The 18,043-nt window shown below is 46.7% G+C and overlaps 1 protein-coding gene across 1 annotated transcript in view; it reads right to left on the bottom strand.

The window, feature by feature from the left end:
- The window catches only part of Tdrd9 (tudor domain containing 9), an 85,609-nt gene that overhangs the window by 15,168 nt on the left and 52,398 nt on the right, over positions 1 to 18,043 (bottom strand). Inside the window, exons 22-31 of the mRNA XM_055593076.1 lie at positions 16,635 to 16,742; positions 14,518 to 14,618; positions 12,683 to 12,856; positions 10,795 to 10,906; positions 9,515 to 9,727; positions 7,956 to 8,045; positions 6,712 to 6,972; positions 2,389 to 2,544; positions 1,859 to 1,929; positions 517 to 626 (exon numbers count right to left, since the gene is read on the bottom strand). Of these exons, the coding sequence (XP_055449051.1) occupies positions 517 to 626; positions 1,859 to 1,929; positions 2,389 to 2,544; positions 6,712 to 6,972; positions 7,956 to 8,045; positions 9,515 to 9,727; positions 10,795 to 10,906; positions 12,683 to 12,856; positions 14,518 to 14,618; positions 16,635 to 16,742 (1,396 nt within the window). The remainder of the gene's footprint in view (positions 1 to 516; positions 627 to 1,858; positions 1,930 to 2,388; positions 2,545 to 6,711; positions 6,973 to 7,955; positions 8,046 to 9,514; positions 9,728 to 10,794; positions 10,907 to 12,682; positions 12,857 to 14,517; positions 14,619 to 16,634; positions 16,743 to 18,043) is intronic.

The raw sequence follows: 18,043 nt of genomic DNA on the forward strand, positions 1-18,043 counted from the left end.
TACTATTTTTTTCTCTCATGTTAGGCTATCTCACCAGGATTTCCTAGAGCCACAAACTGTAGATCGGCAGGAAGAAACAAGAATCATTCTCACATCCCATATACTACAAAAGTAGCAATACTTAATTTATAAAGTCTGCCTTAGCCGTTGCACTCAGGAAATAGCTTAATGAGAGTTGGAGATGTGGCTCGGGAGCTAACTTACTGCTCTGGCAGAAGACCCAGGTTCATTTCCCAGCACCTACAAGATGGCTCGTAATCACCTATAACTCCAGTTCTAAGGGATCTGATGCCTCTTCTGACTCCCATGGGCTCCTGTGCACGTGTGGTGCGCATACATACATTCACACACACACATTCAGACACACACACACACACACACACACAAAATCAAGTCTTTCTTTAAAAAGCTGAAAAGCGTTAATGCATAGGCATAAATTCACCCACTAGCTTCAAGTTCAAGTGTTCCAAGGAAGTCAAGGAAAAGGACAGAACTAACATACAGAGGCCATATTACCAGTCTCATTAACTGAGAGTGAGGCTGCAACCAGCATCCTCTGGTGCAGGTCGGCAGGACTGTCACTGATGACGACAGAATTGATGCTCTCCTTCTCAATCCACACACATCTGGGAAGAAGCAGCAGGGCACAGCTCTTTCCCCTCTGTCCAGGTGATGGAGCATGCCGGCCCACAAGTGAACCTCAGGAAGGTGATTGCACAGGCAAATGCCATGATCCACACACCAGCCCCGAGTCCCTCATGCCCACTTACCCTTCTTTTCCCCATCTTTAGGTGCCATCTATACCAGGGCTCTCAAACCTGTGTTTCTACCCTTGCTCCATCAGGCCCCGCAGCCCTTGAAGCTACTGCCTGCCTTGCAGCAGTGTGGGCTCAGTGTGGCTGGTCCGTCCTGCCCACCCCCGTCCTCTGAGCAGAGGTGGCTGCGGCACCACAAGGACACCTTCAAGTTTCTTGACTGTCATCACTGCCTCTAGCTTTGTCCCATTTCTGAAAGAGCTCGTGAAGCTGCTGGCATCCGTGCCTCTTCTCTGGCTTCAGATTACACAGGAAGCAGCCTCACTGGCCTGCTCTTCCCAAGAATTCAGCATATTCTTCAGAGCTATCAATGTGCATGCAGGCCTCCTGGAGGCCATTCAAAAGGTCTGCGCAGGGCCTGAGCATCTTCACTGCTAACAGGGCACCTACTGCTGGCCCTCAGAAGACCTCACAGAAGCTAACGTTTGCCCTGAGTGGTCCTTACAAAGTGGACAGACAAGGCACAGGAAGCTCGCCTGTGTGCGTCACCAAGTCTGCAACCCTTCTCCCTCCACCCAAGTCTCCACTGCACCTAACTCACAGTCCTCACAGACACAAGTTAGGCCCACGCACTCATCCGTGGAACCACCCTCACCCTCACCCTCAGCATCCCCACACTATACCACAGCCTTTGGGACACAGAAGGCTCTGGAAATCCATAAGTGTCCCTTCAAAATATAACCAGGACCCCCAGATGCTTCCATGTGTGCAGGCTCCTGTCAAGACTATTGTCACGTATACACTGTAACTAGTTTTCTGTCACAATTCAGCCTATAGTATTAGTAAAAATAACAACTGCCCTTTGTTTACCACTGTTTCCCAGAACACAGGCCACTGAGGGAATTCAGGGCCTGCTGAGTGACAGCTATAACTAGACAGAAGAAACTCAAAACTGTCCACTGTCGAGCTCTTTCCCAGGAAGGAGGGACACTGGAGACAGACTAAAACAGTCTTGCACTTCTACACAAAGTCAGGTTAGTTTCTGGTGAGGTCTACAGATAAAGAAACAGAAAATACCCATAGAAAAATTAACTCAGTCATACCTGAACTTGGATATTCTGGTCAGACTGTGACACTTCAGCTCGTAAGGGTTGAAAGGCCCGTGGAGAACAGCCTGCGTAAACAAATGCATGTTGCCGGTGCATAGGCTGCCACCCGCATGAACAGTGCGGCCCCACAGTCAGCGCACATGTCACAGTTACAGCAGAGCTGGTGGGACACGCCTCTCACTCGGCACTCAGAAAACGGAGGCAGGAGGATCAGCAGTTAAGGCCCGCTTGTGCTACCGGACAAGACTGTCTCAAAACGAAGAAACGGAAAAAAGGCAATTTTTGCCCTGGGGAAAGAGGCCAGAGGTGGAGCACTTGAGCAGCACGTAGAAAGCACCGGACTTGATCCCCAGCACCACAAGAGACTAAAAAGAAAAAGGGAGGAGGAGAGGACAACAGAGAGGAAATGAAAAGAGGAAATGGTCGGAAGAAGGAAACCCATCGTGGCTGCAGCTGCAGCCCTAGGCCAACGATCCGGAATGAACAAGACTTCTGAGCACATTTAGACATGTCCTACAATTCACCTTGCAGTTTGGAGCTCCCAGCCGATTGGAAGCAAAGCTCTCCAGCAGAATCCGGATGAGGTGCTTCTCATCATCCTTCATAGGAGACGATACAGGGCTGTCTGCCATGGTCTCCACTGACTTAGAAAAGAAACCCTTGAGGACTTCATAGCTTTGCTGATCAGAACAAGAAATGTTTATGTTGTTAAAGGCAAAAACTAAAGCAAACACATGAATCTCATATCAAAACACTTCATAGATACAATCTTATTCCTACTTGAATGCCATGAATGAAAAGGGAGATTTTATCAAGTTCATTTGAAAATTCAAACAAAATAAGGACTACATTTCCAATGTAATAGAATTTTAGAGAAAGAGCCATTTTTATTTTCCAAAAGAGAACTAATGCACGTTAAAAGCAGTGACCTTAGTAAGAATGAGTTATTTGGGGGCTGGAGAGATAGCTCAGTGGTTAAGAGGACCAGCTGTTCTTCCAGAGGACCCGGGTCCAATCTCAGCACTCTCACAGAGGCTGTGAGCTTCTGTGTCACTCCAGTGCCAGGGGCTCTGTGGACACCAGGCATGAATGTGCTGCAGACATACATGCAGGCCAAACATCATACAAATAAAATAATACTTTAATCTCAGAGAAGGATTTGTTTATAGACTACACTGACTTATAAGCAATAGACACTATTTACGTTTCTTAGATAAATACCAGAATGTGAGAGAAGGGAGGACTCTTTGTTAGAGCTAATTTAGGACAAGAGCATTACTTTTTTTTTTTTTTTTTTTTTTTTTTTTTAGAGACATGGTCCCCTGTAGCCCAAGATGGCCTCAAACTTGGTGTGTAGCTGAGGATGACCTTGAACTCTGAGGATGGACTTCCGTCTCAGTCTCTTGAGAACGAGGATTGGGGCCCGTCTCGTGTCCAGTTTGGATTCTTACTGTGTGCTGTACTCACAGACCACCCACCTTCCTGTGCTGGTTTCTAAGGCAGGGACTCTGCCTTTTCACCTGCGTAGTCAAGGCACACAGAGGACATGACCCAGTTCTAAATGAGTGCACATACACTTATAAACTCAAGACACGCAATCTCAAGAAGTTAGAACAGGGTCTAGAGCAGTGGTTCTCAACCTTCCTCATGTTGCGACCCTTTAACACAGTTCCTCATGCTGTGGTGACCCCAACCGTAAAATTATTTTTGTTGCAACTTCATAACTTTAATTTTGCTACCGTTATGAATCATAGTGTAAATATCTGATATGCAGGATGGTCTGAGGCAACTCCTGTGAAAGGGTCACTTAAACCCCAGAGCAGTCACGACCCACAGGCTGAGAGCCACTGGTCTAGAGATGGCTCATGGTCAAAAGCAGGTAACTGCTCTTACAGAAGTCCCGCGTTCAGTTCCCAGCACCCGCATAGGGCCGTGGCTGCCTGTAACTCCAGCCTCAAGGGGATATGGAATACCTTTCTGAACTCCATGATTACCACACTCGCATGCACACATGTATTTAAAAATAATAGCTGCGCACACCTGTAACGCCAGAACTGAGGAGGCAGAGGCAGGACATTTCTCTGAGTTCCAGGTGAGCCTGATACCGATCTATAGAAAGTGCCAGGCCAGCCAGGGTTGTATGACAAGATTGTCTCACAAAGAGACAACATTAGAGATTCCAAAAAATTCTATCAAAGACTCTAGAAATGATAAACAAACTCAACAATGTGGCAGGGTACAGAATCCAACTGTGTTATGCACCAGTAACAAACATGCAGAGAAGATCTGAACACACTTATATTCCCAGCAGTCTCAAGGAAAATTAAATACCTAGGAATAAGCCAACCAAGGAAGGGAAGGACCTTTAAAATGAAAACTTCAGCCTCTGAAGAAGGAAACGCTAGAAAGATATTCCATGCTCATAGACTGGTAGAATTAACATTGTGTAAATGACTATTCCTTCCAAAAGCTATTTACAAATCCAATTCAACCCTAATCAGAAATCCTGCAATGTTCTTCACAGAAGAGACTTTCCAAAAGTTCATACAAAACCACAAAAAAATCCCAAAACAATCCTCAGCCAAAAAAAAAAAAAAAAAAAAAAAAATCAAAGGAATGTTGATTTCAAGATCCATTCCAAAAAATAAAACAAGTATGATACTGACACAAAAACAGACATGTTGTAAACTGATTGGCCTGCTCTTTGATCACCTCCCCCTAATGGGGAAGCAGCCTTACCAGGCCACAGAGGAAGACAATGCAGCCACTCCTGATGAGACCTGATAGACTAGGATCAGAAAGACCTCCTCTATCAGTGGACTTGGGGAAGGGCATGCGTGGAGAAGTGAGAGGGAAGGTGGGATTGGGAGGGGAGGAGGAAGGGGTTTATGGGGAGATACAAAGTGAATAAAGTATAATTAATAAAAATTAAAATAAAAAAAGACATGTTGATCAAAGAACAAAATAAAACACCTAAACATGAGTGCATATAACTACAGCCATCTGATATTTGATAAAGAGGTCAAAAATACATACTGGGAAAAAGATAGCATCTTCAACAAATGGTCCTGGAAAAACCGGGTATATATATATATATATATATATATATATGGAGAAGAATGAAATTAGACCCTATCTTCACCCTCATAAAATTTATCAAAGACCTTGGGCTAGAGAGGTGGCTCTGTGGTTAAGAGCACAGGCTTTCCTTAGAGGGGGCACAGGTTCCATTCCCAGTACCCACAGGGCATCTCACAACTGTCTCTAAGTCCAATTCCAGGGGATCCCACACACCCACACAGACATATATGTAATACATACAAAAATTTAAAAAATCATCAAGAACCTCAATGTGAAACCTGAGACCCTGAAGCTGTTGGAAGCAAACACAGCAGTCTCCCGTAAGACAGGAATATAGGAAAGGGCTTTCTGAACAGGGCTCCACCCCCAGAAATCAAGGCTAACAACTGACAAGTGAGACCCAAAGCTTCTTACACTGACAAACAGCCCAGTGAAGCAGCCGCCCAGAGAGGGACAGACTCTTCACAAGCTACACATCTGACAAAGGATTAGTAGTCAGAGTATGTATATAACGTAAAAAACAAAGAATCAAGAAAATGCAGAACTCAATTTTAAAAAACGGTCTACTGATCACTACAGATAGTGTTTACAAATGACTTGCCAGTGCAGGTACACAGTAAAAACTGCAGCTTCCTTTTCCAGGGTGTTTGCAGCCATTCACCCAGAGACCTCCCCCTAGACCAGCTAACCCCTCCCTACAGGGCCCAACTTAAAAACATGCTGAGGTCCAGCTGTTGACACCCTGGTAGTTGGTGCCAGTCCATCAGAGTGCACACAGCCCACTGACCTCAACTTTTCTGTACATACATCTGTGTGTCTGCCCTTCTTTCATTCCCTCTCCAGCCCAGTCAGGTTCCTAGACCCAAGTTGCCAGGCACATGGTATGCCATTTTAATTAACCAGTGTATTTCCTAACTTCATTCTAAATGCCACCCTATCTTCATATCTAATATAGCTACAGACAGTTACAGCTCTCCACCTCATCAACAAAGCACCTCTATGCAGCAGAGCAATCATTTTAGACAGCCACAGCTGGTCAAATGCAGATTAAGCCCTCAGCCCCGGCTGATACAACTCCAACAGCCCCACCCCTGAGGCTGAGGGATTATGTGGAGTGTGGAGACGGATGGAAAGACTGCATGAGCCAGGTGACCAGGCAACTCCTGGAAGTGACAGGGAAGCTACAGCCATGACACCTCAGCAACATAGCATTTCAAAAGCTCTTTTAGCTTTTCTTTAAGCTTTTTTTTTTTTTTTTTTACAAATTTTCTTTTTTTGGGGGAGGGGGGAGGAACAGGTTGGAGACAGGGTTTCTCAATGTAGCCTTGGTTGTCCTGGACTAACTTTGTAGACCAGGCTGGCCTTGAACTCATAGCGATCCACCTGCCTCAGCACCACTGCACTGCACCTGTAGTTCTTAATCTAGAGACGAGCCCCTATGAGGTTTCCTCTTTCTAAGCTGCTGTGATGTTGGTGTGGCCATTACTCACGTCCTGTTTAGGTGGCAAAATTACAGTTATGAAGTAGGAACAGAAGTAATTTTACGGTTGGGGGTCACCACAACATGAGGAGATGCAGGAAAGGGCCTGGATTAAGCAGCTTTAGGAAGGCTGAGGATCCAAAGACTGCATAAGGAGCACCTCCATCTATCACCTACCCGCCTCCTCAACGGCAGCAGAAAGGAAGGAGCCTGCTCTCTCTCCCCGCCCAGCCTGGCCCAGCCTCCCCGCCACACACCTGTGCCAACAAACAAAGAAGAGTCATACTTTGGACTCGTAGGACTCCTCTGCCAGCTCCGCATAGCCCTCCCGGATGAGGACATCTCTGACGTTGATGGCATCCTGGGCACCCGAGTACCGGTACACGTCCACATGCAGGACACTGTGCACCACAGAGAACACCTTCACCAGGAGAGGGCAGCCACTGACCAGGGAGGCGAACCGCCCGTTGGCCCCCCCACTCCAGTGCTCGCCACAGATAAGAGACTTTGCTGATGGCCGCATCTTGCAAATCTTGAATTCCAAAGCCTGGGACACAAAGAAAAGCGCTCTGAAACAGTTTCATAAGCAAACAGAACACTACTAACAAATTCTTCTAAAATGTCATTTTGTTAATCAGCATTCCTAGGAAAGTCCAGAAAGCTATGGGTATAGTGAGGGTTTCCCAGCTAATAAACAAGGCTTCATTTAATTTTTAAAATAAATTAATTTTTTACTTATTTATGTTGGAGAGAGACTCACTATGGCTGAATTGGAACTCACTACGTAGACCAGACAGACTGTCCCTCTGCCACCAGAGTGCTAGGATAAAGGCGTGTGTCAGCACACCAGGCTGGCTTCCTTTTTTTATCCACAGCAGTATGTTAAAGTAAACTTGAGAACATTCTTGATGGGGAAAGAGCATGCAAGTGTAAATCTCAAGCCACACGCCAGACCCTGAGCAGCCAGCATCACAAGATGCCCGTGGCCACTGAGATGAGAGCGCTCATATATTTGAATGCTTAGTCATCAGTGAGTGGGACTTCTTGAAAGGATTAGAAAGATTTCTAGTCTTGTGTGGCCTTGTTAGAGGAAACAGGATTTCAAAAGCCCACACTAGACCCAGTCAGAGTCTCTGTCTTTGTCTCCCTCTGCGGAAAGATCAGGATGTAGCTCCCCAGCACCATGCCAGCCTGGCCTGTGCTCTCTGCCATGCAGATAATGGACTAAGCCTCTGAGGCTGTTCGCAAGCCCCCAGCTAAATGCTTTCTTCCCCGCCCCACAGCAAGAGGGCAGGGGCTAAGACAGCAGTACCGACAAACAGTTCTCTTTTGCTCAAGGTCAGACCCTCCATACATTCAGATTTCCTAATGCGACCACGCCTACAACAATGTAATCTTTAAGAGTAAACCACCGATTGGCTAGTGTAGACCAGTCCTTCTGCTATGGACTTCAGTGTGAAGGCCAAGGTGACCTCTAGACAGTTCCCGTCTGTATTCAACACTCATTCCCCAGAATCCTCTCTGCCTTACCTGAAATGGAAGCTCCAGAAACTGACAGGGAATCTCCCTCAGCAGATCTAGGTCTACATGAGACCTATTCCCATAGTCTACGAAGAACACCTGTGATAGAGAGAACACGCGCTGACAGGGCTCTCACCGTTCTCTTTCTGCGGGGGGAGCGCAGTGGCCCCGCTAATTCTACAGCTACACAGCTGGTGCTACACAGACAAAGGAGATGCCTCACATTCCCACCTTTTCTGTTTTGTTTCGAGGAAATGATAACTTTATTCAAATCCACTGTTGGAATCCGGCCAAGATAGTTTTTCCTCCCTATCCACTATTCTTTTGTGTGTTTTTTATTAACATAGTATTTTTTGATTATTTATAAATCTCACATACTGCACCCAGATCACATTCACTTCCCAGTACTCCCAGGTCCACCTCCCTGAATTGTGACAGCCCCTCCCCCAAAGAAAAAAAAAGAATTAAAGATACCAAGTCCGTTTTGTGTTGCCTGTATACTCACGGGGCGGGGTCACTCTGGTGGCCAGCCCCTTATGGAAAGCTGAGTCCTCCCCACCCCACAGCCATCCACTGTGAAGAGCTGCCCTGCAGCATGCTCTCACAGTTCTCAAGAGTTCTCTTCAATGGCTTTCTGCTTAGGCTGTAACTTCCTTTTGGGGTGAGGTGGGGAGAGGCAGTCACAGGGGCCTTCTATGTATCCTGCATTCCCATTCTAATAGTAATCACTATGTATTTCTTTATTTCACTTATTTTTGGTGTTTTTGAGACAGAGCGCCTCTATGTATGTGCCTTGGCTGTTTTGGAATACACTGTATGTCGATCAGGCTGGCCTTGAATTCAGAGGCCTGCCTCTGTCTCCAGGTTGCTGGGATTAACGATGTGCGCCATCACACCCGATGTGGCATTTGACCTCTGACAATGCAGAGTTTCTATTTTTTTATACGTATGTGCACCCCATGCATGCAGTGCCCATGAAGGCCAGGTCTGGAGTTACAAATGGCTATTAGCCTCCATACTGGGAACTGAACCTGGGTCCTCCCAGCCATGTCTGTAAGCAGCATGGCCTGGTGCTTTGCAAAAGGAGAGAGAAAAGAGGAAGGGAAAGGAAGCAGAGATGCTGCCATGGCTTGGGGGAGGGATTAGCACAGGGAAGGTGCAGATGGAGGAAGTGGTCCAGACGAAGGATAGAAGGATAAGTAAGTGTTTATGGAATGGGGGGGGGGGGGGGGGGGTGGGGGGGGGGGGGGGGGAGGAAGGGGGGGTGAGGGTGTTGTTGGGGGGGGGGGGGGGGGAGGCAGTCTGGGATGGGGCTGGGAAGTAAAGGTAGTTTAGATGGTTATTATCTGCCTTGCCTCCGGTAAGATAAGGATATTCTAAAATCTATCATGTGTCTGTGTAGTCTATTGATTGTGAAAGTGGGTTAGAGATGCCATAATAATTGTAGGGCTAATATTAGCCTGCTACCATTAAATGAAGAGCAACACATTTCTCCTGTCCCAAAATTTTCCATAAATTTCTAGGTTTAATTCCTTTCTTTGCCAGTGATCTGGTAACAGGAAACATACCTCAGCAGAATTTCCAGAAACGTAAAGGATTTGAGCTCTAAAGTAGCTTTCCTTGTTGTAGTCAGTAAACGGTGCCAGGCAGACCAAGTCCGGGTGCGGGTGCACAGGCAGGGGGACCAGCTCTAGCCGGTTGATCTCTGCAGTCAGCTTTCTCAGGAGCTCTGCGTTCCTTTCATCAATCCTGTACCCCCAGAAGTGCCCCACTTCTACCACCTGAACGGGAAGAGGATGGGCATAAACAAAGACTACAGACGTGTCCACGCAGCCCTCTGCACAGGCTTGTTCCTGTGGCCAGTGTACTGCACAGGTTTCTAGTAGCCTGTGAAAAAGAGGCGCTTCCTGTCAACAGCAGGAACAAGCCCATGAACTATCTGCTGTCCTCCGAGGTGACTCAGCGGGCCTCGTGTGAGGGCTTTGAGAAGTCTGGATTTAGTTCAGCTAAGTCAGTACGGTGGGCAGGGGGAGCCTTGGGCACCCTCGAAGCTGCTGAGTCCAGGGGCTCAGTCCATGAACAAGAACAACAGCGCATGAGGTCTGGCGGAGAGACAGCAGTGTCAAAGACCCAAGGACCAGCTTCTCTATGGCTGCTCAGACCACAGGCTCACGGGGTCACGACTCCCACCTGCTGCATTCCAGATTTCTGCACGAATTTCCTGAGGAAATGTGGCTGCGGGTTTACCAGAAAGTGGACACAGGTGCTGATTTGGTTTTTGTGCTGGGATTTGAACTGAGGGCCTTACTTACACATGCAAACAGGAGCCCCACTACTGAGCTTCGTCCTTCGTTCCATACAGGTTATTTCATTTATTTTAAATAAATGAAAAACATACTCAATATTTTCAATACTAGTTTTGTTGATGTAAACAATTATGCAGCATATATCACTCCAACTAATTTTTTAAAGTTTTTTAGGGTTTTGTTTTTTCCTTTTGAGACAGTGTCTCAGTGTGTAGCCTTATCTTGCCTAAACTCTCTGTGTAGACCAGGCTGGCCTCAAATTCATAGGGACCTGCCTCTGCCTCCTCAGAACTGAGATTAAAGGTATGTCCACCACAGATGGTTATTTTAGCATCTTAAATACTCTGCCATTCTAAAAAGTAAGTTGGCTCAAGAATAAGTTCTTGCTTGCCCTCTGTCCACATCCTAACTTCACAAGCACAGGTATTCATGCTGAGCTACACTCAGCAGATGAGCTGCAGGCGCACAGACAGGCTGCTCTGTGACCAGCATCTTCCGGTGTGGAGGTGGGAGAGGCTCTGGGGACCCGCGGCACATCTCACCTCAGTGACATCGATTGTCAGGAGGAGATCTGCAACTGTCCGGGGTCTATCCAAGGTGTTGAATGAGACTTGCATGGGATCTACCGTCTGCTTCTGAAAGTCCACGTTCACCCTACGTAACATGAGTTTAAACAAGAAAATAAAATTAAATGTTATAAAAACATTTCCAGGTGTGAATTACCACTTGACCTACTCTAGTATTTCCAGTGCTATTGTTTGGTTCTTTTTTAATTTTTATTTTTTATACTTTATTCACCCCTCCCTGGTTTCCTCCCATCCCTTCCTTTCCTTTCCCCATCCCTCCCCTCCCACCGTCCCTAGAAAGGGGGAGCCTTCCTCTCCCACCATCTAGCCCCAGCCTATTAAATCTCATCAGGACTGCCTGCATCCTCTTCTTCTATGGCCTCACAAGGGTGCCCCACCATGGGGAAGTGATCAAAGATCAAGCAACAGAGTCCATGTCAGAGATAGCCCCTGCTCCCCTTACTAGGGAACCCACATGGAGACTATAGTTTGGTTCTTAATCATTCCCCATATGCCCTGCATATAGAGCTACTGGCAGGTAGTAGAACTTTGGGAGGTGGAACCATGGTCCCTGTTAACAGGACCAACCAACCACGGACTAAAACTTCTGAAGCCATGAGCCAAAGTAACTTTTCCTCTTGCAAGATGACCATGTCAGGTACTTGTCACTGAAATGGAAAGCTGACACAACCAGAAATACTGAGTGTGATCTCACTTCAAAAGAAAATTTTTGGGCTGAGGAAGCAGTTCCGTTAGTAAAGTGCCTGGTAAAAGCATGAGGCCCCGAGTCCTCAGAGTCCCCCACACCATGTGAAAAGCCAGCAGTAACACCTATCACCTCAGCACTGGTTGAGGCATTGATGCAGGCAGTTCCCTGGAGCCAGCCCAGCCCAAATAGATGAGCTTCAAATCCACTGAGTCATCTTGTCTCAAATGGTTAAGGTGACAGCTTATCAGGCCCTGGCCTCCACATCCACACACCTAACTACAAGGACATAAGCCACATATACCAAACAAACTTACAAAAACCAAACCAAACAAACAAACAAAAAAAAACCTACAACATCCCACACCAGCTGGGCCTAGAGCATCGGCTGTCTCCCTCAACAACTGCTCATATTCACAGGTTCCTTTCTTCTGGAACCACAAAGGTTACACAGAAGAAGAGATAAGTCAGACTTTGAAAAAACAAAACAAATAAAGCCGGGCATGGGGTCTCTGAGTTTGAGGCCAACCTGGCCTAGAAAACAAGTTCTAGGCCAGTCACGGCCACATCGTGAAACCCTGGCTCAAACAAACAAAAATTTAAAAAGACTTCTGCCTCTGTGGCACTGGGGGTCTGGCCTAAAAGGAAAAGAATCTGTTATAAATACCAGATACTATTCAAACTGTGTCCAAAAAAGATCTGCATTCCCAATGGCCACTAGGAGCGCTGCCACTAGCCGCCCCAACTCTCAGGACACCCGCGTCACAACAGCGGGGTGGCGAGGAAGACCGCCCTGGTAAGAACCAAGGCCCAAATGCACCTTCATTAAAGCCCACTTCTTGCTCTGCCAAAAAAAAGAGAATTATCTAAATGAAATTCATAAACCTAAGAAGGAAGAAAGGAAATAAGCACAGCATCAATTTCTATAATTTAAACCAAAAATGTAAATTCTTCCACTCAGTCCTTTTGATGACTTCACAGCAGGTATCATATCTACCAAACAGATGGAAAACACCCAGGAAAAGTGGTAACAGGTTCAAGGACACCCATGAAGAGATGCCAGGATTCAAGGGCAGTGGCCCCTCGTGACAAAGCCAGGCTTCGACAGTCATGGGAACATATTTGGAGCCTGGTGCAGGTGGAATCTTCTGGAATTACCTTGTGTTCCTGAGCTTTGACACCGACCCGCCTTGCACCTTCCCTTCAATCTCCTCTGCAGCATGAACACTCAGCTCCAGGGACACTTTTAACTGGGACATCTTGACTGCTAAGTTCACAGCAGGGAGGGTTTTAAATCTCTCTGTTGGATTCCGTGAAAACTCCACAAAGGCTCTGCTCCATAAATATAAATTAAAACATACATTTATCAGGTATCTAGTAAATAACCACATATTAATTTCCCTTGAGGTTAGACAGAAGTTCTCACTGCATACTTCTCAACATGCTAGGAACTCATCGTTCCAATTAATCAATAGAAATATTGACTGGTTTAAAGACAGACTATGCGCTGAGGCAATGTTACAATGACAAGCCAGTGAGCCAGGCCTCACCCCTACACAACACAGTGCAGAGACAGCATTGTTCACAGAGCTTTGGCCAAGGAATCTTAGTTCTCACAATTTCAGCACAAGACTTGGTTTCCTGTTTTAAAACTGCTATAGACTGAAACAGTGGTGCAGAACAGCACAGGGAGCTTGGCAGGACCCTTTCAACATCCCTAGTGAAAGAATAAAGCCCTAACATAATGCTGGCAACACTATTTTGCAAGACTGAAACAGTACAAGATCAGAGGCAAGGCAGGACAGATGCCCAACGACAGGATATCTGCGGTTGGGCGCCTGAAACACTCTGGGCACCCAAGATAAGAACCGGGTACGTGACTCGGCTCACATCTGCCTTCCCGCCTTCCCTGTTCCGGGTACGTGACCTAACTATGGCTTTGTTCAAAGCGCCCAATCAGATCCCTGTAACTATGCTTCTCGCTTCTGTAACCGTGCTTCTTGCTCCCGAGCCCTATAAAAACCCGTCACCCCAACCGAGAGGCGCGCAAGTCTTCCGAAAGGCTTTGTTGCCCCGGGTACCCGTGTATCGAAATAAACCTCTTGCGGCTTGCATCCGAAGACTGGTCTCGCTGCTCCTTGGGAAGCGGGGTCTCCCCGTCTAGAGAGGCTCTAGCGGGAGTCTTTCACCTAGGGTAGAGTCACTCACTGCCACTCACTACCAGGTTTCACCTGTGCCTGCAAGCCTCAAACTCACAGCGTCTACAGAGCGTGCTGCTATGGGAAGGGCTACAGTCATTTTTCTTTGATTGCTCTTCTATATCACTAACTGGTCCTGGCAGAACCAAAAAGAACATAGTTGCTTTCCTCTGAAATATTAGTGTGACATTTGTATTGTGACTAAAAAGGCAAAATTATGAGGAATGCACAAGGCCCTGGGTTCAGCCCTCAGCTCCAGAGGCTTTGTTTGTTTTCTAATCAATTTTAAAACTGTAACCTTATATACATAAGCATTTCCTTTTGGAAATAAAGGCTCTTGGTGATTCTTTTAACTAACCATTTGTTACTGACCTGCTAATAAAATAGGGCCAAATTAACTGCATTTCTGCACTCTATGTTTTACAAAGTCACTAATGACAAATGTGTGTTAAAGAAATGCACAGATAAACTCTGCCCTTTGGAGTATCCCCCATGGCCATTAGTGACTGGCCATGAAAAGCTGGGGACTGGGGACGGGCACCAAAGAGAAGATTCCTGCAGAGAACCGGGACACGCATGCTACAGCAGCGGCCACACAGTTCCGTTAGGACATACAGATGGAAAGGACAGAAACTCCCACTGACAATATGATAGACCAAGGTTCCACTGGAGAGCTAGCCTGATGGCCTCCAAGGAACCTACTTTTCCACACGAGTAGCCCAGAAGAGACCTCTGTAACATTTAAAATGGAGGACTTCTTGTGATTGCAGCCGATTACAGAAGCTGACTACTTACTTGGCACCATCAAACACAATGGACTTCACTTGACCACACTGTCTGAAGAGAGACTGCAGTTGCTTGTAGTATAGAAATCCGTAAGGAGGAATGTGTTTCAGCTGTAAGAGAGAACATAGCACATGTCAGCGGCGCCTGTAAGGACCCGAGCAGGCGCTGAGCAGCAGCAATTCCTGCCCTCACTTGCAAGCTCAGCCCATATAAATACATGGCAGACTTGGCCTATCTGTGTACCTACCAAGCACACGACTTTAACAAAAAAGGCATAAAATAAAGGCTTTTTCCTCCTTGTTGAAAAGTTCAACAGTAAAAGTTTTGGGGGTTTTGTTTTTTGTTTTTTTAATGCTTTCATTTTGTTACTTGAAAATGATCACGCTAACTACAGCTTCCTGAAACATCACCCTTCTGACAAAGAATGGCAGGGCAAGAGTTAAGGAAAATGGACTGCTCCGTCCTCAAAGGCTGTCCCCTCCTCATGGCGCAAAGCCAGACTCCTACCCAGCAGCCTCAACTCCAGCTGCTCCAAAGCCCTCCGCTATAGCACTCTCTGCCCTCTGCAAGTATCAAGCTCACTCATGTTCCAAGCTCCCGTTCCACTGAAGTCCCTGTGCTCCGTCAGCCCCTGAGGAGCTCAAGTCTCCATGAGCTGCAGGTGGCAGCAGAGAAGAAGAGCACAGCCTGGGACCAAGCCTAAGCTCAAGCCCCACGGCATGGCTACATCGCAACACTGGGATGGTAAAGCCTTGACGTTAAAGTGTCTGTGTGAAGCTCAGGGAATAGATTTTAACAGCACCTGGCTTCTCAATGAGGTTCTAAACCAGCCATGATTTAGTTTATATGACATGTGGTCAGGTAATGGTCAGCTGACCAGGCTGTCTAGGGCTAGACAGTGTGTCTAAGATAAGGTCCTGTGGAGCCTTTTCACAGCACACAGCTGAAGACAGACACAGCAGGAAGGGTACAGAAGCTAATCCCTTTCTCCACAGACAAAAGCCACAGAAAGCTTGGTGCCCAAGCTGACAGTCCTTGAGCTAGACAAGCTAATGGCGGCCTTTTAAGTGGAAACTTTTCCCCAGGCATAAACTGCGTCTTCACATCCTTCTCACTTGCTGTGCTCTTCAAAGACTTGCACTTGAAATGTTCTAAATCTGTGGCTCCATCCTTGTTAATCTTCAGACTTCCCACAGTTGCAATAGTGTAACAATTCCCAGAACTAAAGCAAGCAATGACTGAGCTCTTACTGTATGCCTGGAGCAAGCTTTACAAGTGCTTTGCTTTTCTTTCTTTTCTGTTTTTTGTTTTTTCGGAGTTTTTGTTGTTGTTTTGTTTTGTTTTTTGAGACAGGGTTTCCACATAGCCTTGGCTGTCCTGGACTCACTTGGTAGACCAGGCTGGCCTCCAACTCGCTGGCCTTGAACTCAGAGAACCACCTGCCTCTGCCTCCCAGAGTGCTAGGATTACAGGCATGCGCCATTGCACCATTGAGCCTGGCTACAAGTGCTTTTCATTGCCAAGGAGTCTAATCAAAGCCCAGGTCTCATTTATGTAACTGCAATTGCCACCTGCTATTGCTGGCTGTAAACGACCCCTTATAAACCCAGGACTCAGTGCCCACAGCTCACCATCGGATTGCCTCCCCTTCCCCCACCTCCCAGTTCACGCTATCCCTAGGTCAGATTCTTTAGCGCAGACTTTGAGGGGCCACAAATCTGACTTTAACATCCTCTAAGTACTTATGTTGGGCATCAGGGCAGGGAGGTCACTGCTACTTACAGCAGGAAGCTGCCAGCCAATATCATTTTATTTTGTGAACCATTAAATTGCTAATAAAATAGTCTTTAGGGCCTTAAATCGTGAAAATCGTACATGATCAAACCAGCACTCACCCTGAATATATAAATTACCAATGCCTTCCTGTAAAATGGGGTCTATAAAAATGAAGAAGAGACCAGTAAGAAAACAGAAGCCTCTGAAAGGCTTTTAAATAAGCATAGCGTTCCCCTAAGGGGGAAATCCACAGAGCACCTACTAGAACACAAAGAGTCCTCTGCACGAAGTCCACCTGGAAACCTGCATTCACACTCTTCTATTGGGACAGCGTCCAATGTGTCACCTACCACAACTGTTGTCTTTGGGTCTTTGCCAGCCAATTCCCTCACTGCCATCTCCTCATCTGGCTGTCCAAAAGTAAAGTAATTTGGATAAAAAGCACCTGCCAGTACAACCTGGAAAAGAAGCATGTGTTCAGTTCTTCTTCCCACCATGCTCTCATGTCAAACCAGAGCACTGGCATGATTTGAACATGCAGTACACAAAAGCTATACTTCTCACACATCCTGTTATCCCCCATGGCAGACATGCATCATTTCTGCAGAATAGCTGGAATGCTTCTGAGAATGAAGCAAACGAGAGCTCAAAACAGTGCAGTAAGCCCTCCCTCGTCCAGCATGAGCTCCAACAGGCCAGGTATTTTCCCGGGTATAGACATAACTTCAGTTGGGACCCTCCGGCTGGGCAGCAAGCTGGTTCCTAATGTTTACTTCTAAAAGGCACTCTGCAAAATCCTTTTTTCAGTAAGAATCGGCCGACATGAAACACACCTAGAGAAGACTCTCCCTGGCCATATGGCAATTTCACAGCCCCCAAAGAACTAGTATTCCCACTATGCTGGGTTACAGGTGTCCACTTCAAACCCTGTTCTGTGTGTTTGTGGTGTCTGAAGGAGAATGGCCTTCACAGGCTCATATATTTGCATATCTGCTCCCCAGTTGGTGGAACTGTTCGGGAAGAATTAGGAGGTGTGGCCTCGTTGAAGGAGTGTGTCACTGTGGTGGCTCTGAGGCTTTAAAAGGCCCTCACCTCTAGTGCTCTCTGCACATGCTTGTGCAGAGATGTAAGTGCCCAGCTCAAGCACCATGTCTACAGGCCCTCCTGCTTCCAGTACCCAGTCCAAGAGGGCCATGGATTCAACCTCTGAACTGTGAGTCCTCAATAAATTCTTCCTTCTGTAAGTTGCCTTGGACTGTGAGTCCTCAATAAACTCTTCCTTCTGTAAGGTGCCTTGGTCTTGGTGTTTCACCACATCAGGAGGACAGTAACCAGGGCCACGAAATGCAGCCCTACTCTGAAGGCCTATGACGGAAGCATTGTTCATGTGCAAGCCAAACACCTCCACGTTCCTGCAAGGTTTCACCCACAGCCAGCCATCTGATCCCTGATCCACAGCTGAAGGCTCTTTCTCGAGGTAAGAGAGCTGCCCTGCATATGCAGAAACAGAGGGCATATCTGTTCCCTGAACCTTTCAGCAGAAGGCCCTGTTGTCATTTTAAAAAGCAAAATGCCAGGCTGGAGAGATGGCTCAGAGGTTAACACTAGTTGTTCTTCCAAAGTTCCTGAGTTCACCAATACACATGGTGGCTTCTAACCATCTATAGTGAGATCTGGTGCCCCCTTCTTGTGTGTATGCAGAACACTATAAATAATAAATAAATTAAAAAAAAAATGCCAACCGTTCGATCTTACCAAG

The sequence above is a fragment of the Psammomys obesus genome, unplaced genomic scaffold, assembly GCF_907164565.1.
Source record: "Psammomys obesus unplaced genomic scaffold, mPsaObe1.curated_primary_1811, whole genome shotgun sequence".
In the NCBI taxonomy this organism is placed as follows: domain Eukaryota; kingdom Metazoa; phylum Chordata; class Mammalia; order Rodentia; family Muridae; genus Psammomys; species Psammomys obesus.